Below are 8,603 nucleotides of genomic sequence, written 5' to 3'. Positions count from 1 at the left end.
TCTCTTGGGTAGACCTTTTGTTTTCAATATCCCTATCACCATATTCATGATAGATCTATTAACTTTTTCAGATGTGCCATTATGCTGAGGTGTATATGGTGCTATCACTTTATGTTTAATACCCTTTTTATTACAAAAATCATGGAATTCTGTTGAGACATACTCCCCTCCCCCATCACTTCTTATTAGCAACAATCTTCTTCCACAGTGATTCTCAGCAAATGCTTTGAAGCTTTTAAATCTTTTAAACATTTCAGTATTCTTTTTAATCAGATAGATCCAAAGCTTTCTTGTGAAATCATCCTTGAAAGTCACAAAATAACTGTTTCCTCTAATGGATTGAACTTCCAAGGGACGAGATACATATGTGTATACTACTTCTAGAGGTTTGCTTCTTTTTGTTAAGATCTGTGATGTGAATTTGTTTCTAGTCTGCTTGCTTGTGATACAGTCCTCACATATGTTGGTGGAAGGGTTAATCTCAGGTAGTCCAGTCACCGTATCATCTCTGCTTAGCAACTCTAGGCTCTTGAGATTAAGATGACAGAATCTTTGATGCCAAGTTCTTGTTTCATCAGCTACTGATGTCATGCACTTGTGATCACTGAGGTCAATTCCTATCTTGAAGGTCATGTTGTTGGAGAGAGTTGCCTTCAAGATTAGCATACCTTCCTTGTTGAAAATCTTGAGGACCCTATCTTCCATTCTCATCTTATAGCCATTTTCAAGCAGTTGTCCAAGGCTTATGAGATTATTTTTCATCCTAGGCACATACAACACATTTGTAATGCTAGAGACTGCACCATCCTTTCTTTTAATCAAGATCTTGCTTATCCCTTCTACATTAATAAAACTATCATCTGCAAACTTGACTGTGGTCTTTACTGAATTATCAAGAGATGTGAACCATTCTCTATGTCCAGTCATGTGGTTGAAACATCCCCTATCCAAATATCACTTGTCTGATGATGAGCGTTGGTCCTGCTTGGTTGTGCTCATCATTAGAGCATATTCATTTGATTCAATCTCTGTCAGATCTGTATTGGAGTTCTCAATTTCGATTTCATATGAGATTGAGTCCACCTCTTCAGCCATTAGCAATACCTCTTCTTCAGATTCTGCTTCCTTGTTTCTCTTTTTAAGCTTGCATTCAGATGCAAAATGACCCCAATTGTTGCAATTAAAGCACTAGATCTTGCTCTTATCTTTATTTTTCTTTGTATTGAGATTACTCCTTCTCTTTGCATTTGCATTTCTTGACTCAATATCATGACTCAAGTTAGATGTATTATACTTGTGAGTTCCATGATCAGACTGATTTGTTTTAGCAGCCTCACTACTCTTCTCTCCATGCCATTTTCCACAAGTTCTGTTGTGCCTTTCAAGTTGAGTAGCATCTATCAAGAATCTTCCAAGCTTCTTTGGCATAAGTTGCAGCTGAGATTTTCTCAAAGTTTGTTTTGTCCACACATTGATGTATTAGAAACATGACGTTGCAATTTCTCTTCATTGCATCCATATGCTCCAATCTTTGTGCTTCTACTGAATTCTCATTGAGTGGATGAACTCCAATTTGCACCACATTCAAACACGATTTTGCCAGCCAAGTTTGTGGGCATTTTCGTTAGGCATGCGGGCGGCTCATAAACATAATTTAAGGAAAAAGTAAGAAAATTTTAAATAAGTTATGATGTAATGTGATTTTTAATCCCTAAAAAAATTGTAATATAATGTGATTTGTTAAAATTCATATAAAATATCAAAAAAATTGTTAATTTTTAATCTTCAACTACTTTATTTAATTTTATTTTATTTATTATATGATTTTTTATATTTTTTAATTATAAACAATGTTCACGGGCCGCCCGCTAGCTAGCCCGTTAGCCCATTTTAAAACGGGCATAACATTGACTTTTGTCCGTTAACCAATGCGGGCATGCCCGCGCCTGCTTTTGTGTTGCGCGGGCTAAACGGGTCGGGCGGCCCGTTTTGCCATCTCTAATTGTAACATGACAATGACCAAATCAAACAATCCACAATTCAAAGATATACTACTTACTTTCTCATGATTAATACCATTTTGATGCTATTAGGTTTAATTTGGATGGCTGATTTATATTAGGTTGTGTTTTTAGACGATACGTAGCATAATCATGGAAGCCATGCTGAAAGTCGAGAGAAATACATTTGAGTGACGGCAATAAAACTAGTAAAAAATGCGATATATTATTTAAAATTTGAATAAAGATCTTTTTGATTTAATAAGGATTAGATTTAATATCGATATGGCAGAGCTAGAAATCCGATATGTCCTTAGGCTAAAGGGGAACAAATATAGATAATGTGCTAATAGTTTAAAACTTTACAATATTAATACATAGATTTTAAACTCTTTTAGTATTATAAATTCACATAAGTATTATAATTATTAACCTTTGTATGAATAATTAAACTTGCAATATAATACCAATAATGCGTTGATCTAACTAGTGTGTAAGACCCATTACATCTTTAAGATAACCAAAAGTTTCAGAGTTTGATTCTCAGGAACCACACTTATTGTGAAACATCTACACAACTGAGAAATATCCAATGTTTCTTGCAATATAGTATCATATTCTCTCCTATCTCATTTATAACTTTATAAGTAAAAAAACATTAATATTTCCTGGTCTAAGATATAAAAAAAATTAGCAATCTTTGAAGGATCCAATATTACTTTTAATTACATAACCTTTGAAGGATCCAATATTACTTTTAAAAAATTATATTTGCCTTTCAAATTATGTCAGTGTTTATTACATAGCCTTCTTTAATTTATTAACTAATGAAGTATATGATAATTAAATATATGTATTTTTTTTGAAGACGTAACTTTTTATATTATTTAATATTAATAACATAAATACTATCATTTAATATATATTTTTTATTATTAATAACATATATACTATCAATATATAAAAAATTTAGTCAAAATTTAGGAATTTTTGTGTATATAAAACTAATTTATTTATGAGAGCATTATTATTTCTTCTAACAACTGTTGCTTACATGAATCAAACCCGTGATATTTTTAGTATATATAAGAATCTAATGATACTAATATATAAGTTTGTTAGAATTTAGGATGACATATAACTCACACTAAAAAATTGGTAAATATATATTAAAAAAGAGTTTAAAATTTATGTACTAATATTATAAAGTTTTTTACACTGTTAGTATATCATTCACCATTGATTTGTATTATTTTTGTTTGAGATTTATTAATGATTAATAAATAAATGGTAAATGATTTGCTGAGAGTGTAAAAAATATTTATACTATATTCTCATATTAAATCCATATTAAAAAACTAAACATTATAAGAATTTAGTAATTGAATTAGATTTATAATATTAGTTTTATTGCTTTTTCCATGTAAAGAGAACCTTCAAACAAAAATGTTCTCTTTCTCTCTCACTCTCCCCCAGAGCAATTACACCTATCTCGCCCACCATTAAATGCAATTGCACCCTCTCAATACTCTCTGCAATTACTCATCGCTGCCACATTTTCTTCCATATGTTCCCTACTTCCTTTTCTTTCTTCCATCAATGCCTTTATCCCAATATGAATCTCCTACCTTCTTCTTCCACCCACCTCCATTTCTCTCTCTGAAAAAAAGTTAGTTTTTCTGGCTAACATACACTATCATCAGAACCTTCCTTCCACTCTCTTTTTACCATTTATTTGCTACTTTATTCTCATATATAATCGTTTCTCAAACCCTTCTTTGAAAAGGGTCCTTTTTCTGCAATAAGTTTACAGTCCCAAAAAGATCTATACTTTCGTCGCCATCTTCCCATACTTACCCTCATCAACTTCAACTACCACCCAACTGGCAAGTGAAAAATCATAGCAAAAGATGGTTTCGAAAGGTTCTCATTTTGCAAAAAGAAACCATATATATTGTTTTCAAAAAAGGTTCTAACGTTTTTTTTGGTTCAAGTGAGAGTTACTGTCACTTTGTGTTCATATCTAGGGCATTCTCTAGAATGTGAAAACCAATACTAACTTTGCAAGAAAATATATCGAAAGATATGACCATATGAAGCGTGGTTAGGATCTCCGAGATCTTTGTTGGCGTTAGATATTTTATTTATTTTTAACTTTCTGATTTGATTTGGGCAGATTTTATTTAGTCAAAAAGCCGTATCAGAAAAACCGTCAACCCTTTCTTTGCGTTTCATGTCATAATATATATAACGCATGTTTTCTTTTTCATGTTCTCTTGGAAGTCACGTTTGTATGTCAGCGTTTTTCGTCTTGTTTGCCTTTTCTTCTTGTAGTGACCTAATCCTTCTTTTCCTTTGATATTACCAGGTGACATAATCTAAGAACAGAAAACCTCTGAAGTTCACAATCTAAGAACCTCGGAAGACCATTGCTAGAGAGAAGAGAGAGAAAGAGAAAAGATTTAAATATTCCATAAACACTATGTATGGTGAAATATGCAAGCTAGTATTATGATTCGGGTGAGAAACATTGGAAGGAACAACAGCGTTGGTGTGTTTGGATCATCATCAGTCCTCACTCTTGTTTAGTTAGGTGCTTAAAAACTTTCCACCTACTCACTCAGGTCTTTTCACTTTCCTAACTTTTTTCTCAATTCCCCGAATTTTAATTAAAAGTTTGATCCATAATAGAATTAATGTCAAGATTCAAATTTTATGCATTCCATCTTCAAAAGGTCTACTTTTTTCGTTGAATTTCGGTATAACTCTATCAACCAGGCCAAATATCCTTCTCGATATTCGAAAAACGCGTTTTTCTCCATCTACTTTCTTTTCTCAAAATACATACTATATATATAGAAAAATAAAACATGGTCAAATCCCTATTTTTTAAAACACATTTTTTTCATCACACTAATTACATAATTTGCTGCTTTGTCCTTTTATTTTTTCTGAGAGTGTACGTTGTATTGTTTTCTTTTGTTTAGATTGAAACCTAATAAGAAGATCCGTCAAAATGTTTCAACCAAACCATCAGTTTCTTAACGCACTTGACAACATGGCTCAGAACATTTCTGAGAGCGATATACCTCGGATCGATGAGTTCGACAGTGCTAACAGGTCTGGCAGTGAAAACCAGGAAGGTGCCTCTGGTGAAGACCAAGAGCCCAGTGCAAAGAAAAAGCGCTACCATCGTCACACTCAGCATCAGATCCAGGAAATGGAAGCGTAAGAACCGTCATCTCATATATCTCCTGTAAAATCAAAACTAAAAATTTATTCCTCTCAAACCTGCCACAAAAACATGTTTGGGTCTAAGAAGAATTGAATTTATCTGTCATCTTTTTTTCACAAAATTGAATGATTTTTTTCTTTCAGGTTCTTCAAGGAGTGCCCACACCCTGATGACAAGCAAAGAAAGGAACTGAGCAGGGAGCTAGGGTTAGAGCCATTGCAGGTTAAGTTTTGGTTTCAGAACAAGCGCACTCAGATGAAGGTATACTCAAGTTAAGTGATTTGATGATCCTTTATGGGTGGAAAAGAAAGCCCCTTTATGCATATGTTTTGTTTTTCAGACCCAACATGAGCGCCATGAGAACACACAGCTTAGAACCGAAAATGACAAGCTTCGAGCTGAAAACATGACGTATAGGGAAGCTCTTAGCAATGCCTCGTGTTCTAATTGTGGTGGACCAACTGCTCCAGGCGAAATGTCATTTGATGAACATCACTTGAGACTTGAAAATGCTAGGCTAAGAGAAGAGGTACAAGAATTTGTTAACTTTTTAAGTACACTAAGGGAGAACATCTCTTGCATTTCGTACCATTCCATGTGCCATAGACTGATCCATCAACAAATATTATACCAAATATTTTTAGACCAAATCATAAGTTTGTGGCATAACATTCTTTGTTACATATTTCTTATCATTCTCTATGTGACAGACCTCTAGTTCGTCATAGAAATAGTAAGTTAATTTTTTTGACCAAATCATATGTGAGCACACAATGATTTGTAAAAAAGGTACGAAGTATACAAGGGATGTTATCCCCATCACTAGGTTGTTGATCAGTGATTTATTCTCTAACCTTTTCTTTTTTTGTTTCAGATTGATCGCATTTCTGCAATTGCTGCCAAGTACGTGGGAAAGTCAGTGGTGAATTATTCAAACCTTTCCCCTTCTCTTCCTCCACGCCCACTAGAACTTGCAGCTGGTGGCGGTTTTGGTGGCCAGCCAGCTGGGATTGGTGGTGGTGATATGTATGGTGTTGGTGGAGATTTTCTAAGGTCAATTAGTGGGCCCACTGAATCTGACAAGCCAATAATAATTGAGCTTGCTGTTGCAGCTATGGAGGAGCTTATTGGGATGGCACAAATGGGTGAGCCTCTTTGGTTGACCACCCACACACATGATGGAACTTCTGTTGTGTTAAATGAAGATGAATACATTAGGTCCTTTCCTAGGGGAATTGGCCCAAAACCTACTGGCTTCAAATGTGAAGCTTCTCGAGAAACTACTGTTGTTATCATGAATCATGTCAACCTTGTTGAGATTCTCATGGATGTGGTATAATTTTTCTTCCCTTCCATAACTAGCTAGTGCTTCTCACGTGTATAGTATCTATTTTTTGAAAAAGAAAATACTACTTGTAATGAATTTATCTTTAATTGTAAGAGTATAAGTCCAAATTATTTCTTGAAAAAAACTGTGTAAACATATTTGATGACAGAGGGGAATGAGGTGTTACTATAATTTACTGTAAACGGAAAAATTTAAGCTACATTTCATATTTTTTTAATTAAGTTGAGATTTTAATTTTTTTTCAGAAATTAAATTTGTCTTTCATGTATTTGCCCAAAAATGTGTCTTTCATGTTTTTTAAAGTATTATCTGTCCTTTACTCTAAAATGATAAGCAAGAATACTTTGCCTTAATATAAATTAAAAAGTGTGTTGTGATCTTGAACTCTAAATAAGCTATTAACAATGAATTCATTGTTATTTAATTTTCTCACTTTAAATGTTGATGTCTTTAATTAATTTTTTAAGCCTGTATTATATTATAGACTTTGAGATGTGATTCCTTTGTAATTTTCAGAATCAATGGTCAACAGTGTTCTCTGGTATTGTCTCAAGAGCAATGACTCTGGAAGTGCTATCAACTGGGGTTGCAGGGAACTATAATGGTGCCTTACAAGTGGTATATATTTATACAACATCAATTTTTGTTCCTTTCTATCAAATAGTTTAACTCACTATCTACTACATAGTTTGATGTTTCAAATAAACACAAAATCATTTGGTTGAATAATATATGCAGATGACAGCAGAGGTACAAGTACCTTCACCTCTTGTGCCAACTCGTGAGAGTTATTTTGTAAGATATTGTAAGCAACATGTAGATGGGACTTGGGCAGTAGTGGATGTGTCTTTGGATAATTTGCGTCCTAGTCCTTCACCTAGATGTAGAAGAAGGCCTTCTGGCTGCTTAATTCAAGAATTGCCCAATGGATACTCAAAGGTAATAACAATACCATGATTTCGATCATATCCCTAAAGAGCTAATAAACCTTATGGTTTATACTTTATATTTTGGTATTAGTATTTGGTTCTGAATGTGGCTTAAGTATAAGCTAATTTATACCTAATCAGGTCACATGGGTGGAGCATGTGGAAGTTGATGATAGAGGTGTTCATGATCTTTACAAGCAGCTTGTTAGCACTGGAAATGCATTTGGTGCAAAACGTTGGGTTGCAACCTTAGATCGTCAATGTGAAAGGCTTGCTAGTGCCATGGCAACAAACATACCCACAATAGAAGTTGGCGGTATTAATAAACACTACTCATTCAAATTTTTTGGTGGTGATTTGTTATCTTTTATGTTAGATGCTTAGATTAATTTATAATTCTCTTATAATGTTAGTGATAACAAACCAAGAAGGGAGGAAGAGTATGCTGAAACTTGCTGAGAGAATGGTTATAAGCTTTTGTGCTGGAGTGAGTGCTTCTACCACTCACACATGGACCACACTGCAGACAGGAACAGGGGCTGATGATGTAAGGGTAATGACCCGAAAGAGTGTTGATGACCCAGGAAGACCCCCTGGTATTGTTCTTAGTGCTGCAACTTCTTTTTGGCTTCCTGTTCCAATGAAAAGAGTTTTTGACTTCCTCCGTGATGAGAATTCTAGAAGTGAGGTATGTGAAGATTTCAAACTAGTTTACTTTTTAGGCTGCATTATTATGTAATTATAGTTATAGTTGCTTAATTTGTTAGACAAGTTTATATGGTAATATTTCTTACTAAGGATGTGTCTGAATTTCAACTTTAGTATTAGTGTTCTAGTTTCACTTGTTCACTTTTTACAGCTAATCATCTTCCCATCAAATTCAAATGATTTAGATTACATATCACTTTCAAATTGCCAAAGACAGTTGTGTGACGTATGCCAACTTTTTAATGAAGACTCTAGCGATGTTACATCAAACTTAATTTGTCAAATTATTTTGCATGACTTTTGACAATGCCATTGTCAATTTGTCATTGTCTACACAAACGCTTACATGTACAATATTTTATATTTACATTCTTTTAATCTTT

At 33.7% G+C, this 8,603-nt stretch overlaps 1 protein-coding gene and 1 long non-coding RNA gene across 5 annotated transcripts in view; one reads left to right on the top strand and one right to left on the bottom strand.

Annotated features, from left to right (window-relative positions):
* LOC109351781 overlaps nucleotides 1-8,603 on the bottom strand; it is a 10,573-nt gene that overhangs the window by 1,830 nt on the left and 140 nt on the right. Inside the window, exon 2 of the long non-coding RNA XR_002108277.1 lies at nucleotides 3,136-3,141. This is a non-coding gene — a long non-coding RNA (uncharacterized LOC109351781). The remainder of the gene's footprint in view (nucleotides 1-3,135; nucleotides 3,142-8,603) is intronic.
* The window catches only part of LOC109351771 (homeobox-leucine zipper protein HDG2-like), a 26,326-nt gene continuing 21,212 nt past the window's right edge, over nucleotides 3,490-8,603 (top strand). For 3 of the 4 annotated variants that reach the window (XM_019593391.1, XM_019593390.1, XM_019593388.1), the window contains exons 1-10: nucleotides 3,490-3,923; nucleotides 4,369-4,624; nucleotides 4,988-5,228; nucleotides 5,379-5,496; nucleotides 5,576-5,764; nucleotides 6,110-6,568; nucleotides 7,100-7,201; nucleotides 7,322-7,522; nucleotides 7,654-7,828; nucleotides 7,926-8,200. In XM_019593391.1, coding sequence (XP_019448936.1) covers nucleotides 5,017-5,228; nucleotides 5,379-5,496; nucleotides 5,576-5,764; nucleotides 6,110-6,568; nucleotides 7,100-7,201; nucleotides 7,322-7,522; nucleotides 7,654-7,828; nucleotides 7,926-8,200 — 1,731 coding nt within the window. In that variant the 5' untranslated portion in view covers nucleotides 3,490-3,923; nucleotides 4,369-4,624; nucleotides 4,988-5,016. Of the gene's footprint in view, nucleotides 4,104-4,368; nucleotides 4,625-4,987; nucleotides 5,229-5,378; nucleotides 5,497-5,575; nucleotides 5,765-6,109; nucleotides 6,569-7,099; nucleotides 7,202-7,321; nucleotides 7,523-7,653; nucleotides 7,829-7,925; nucleotides 8,201-8,603 lie in introns of all 4 variants that reach the window. The other variant, XM_019593389.1, reaches the window with a different exon arrangement.

The sequence above is a fragment of the Lupinus angustifolius genome, chromosome LG07, assembly GCF_001865875.1.
Source record: "Lupinus angustifolius cultivar Tanjil chromosome LG07, LupAngTanjil_v1.0, whole genome shotgun sequence".
Taxonomy (NCBI): Eukaryota; Viridiplantae; Streptophyta; class Magnoliopsida; order Fabales; family Fabaceae; genus Lupinus; species Lupinus angustifolius.
This window is presented reverse-complemented; position numbering and strand designations above follow the sequence as displayed.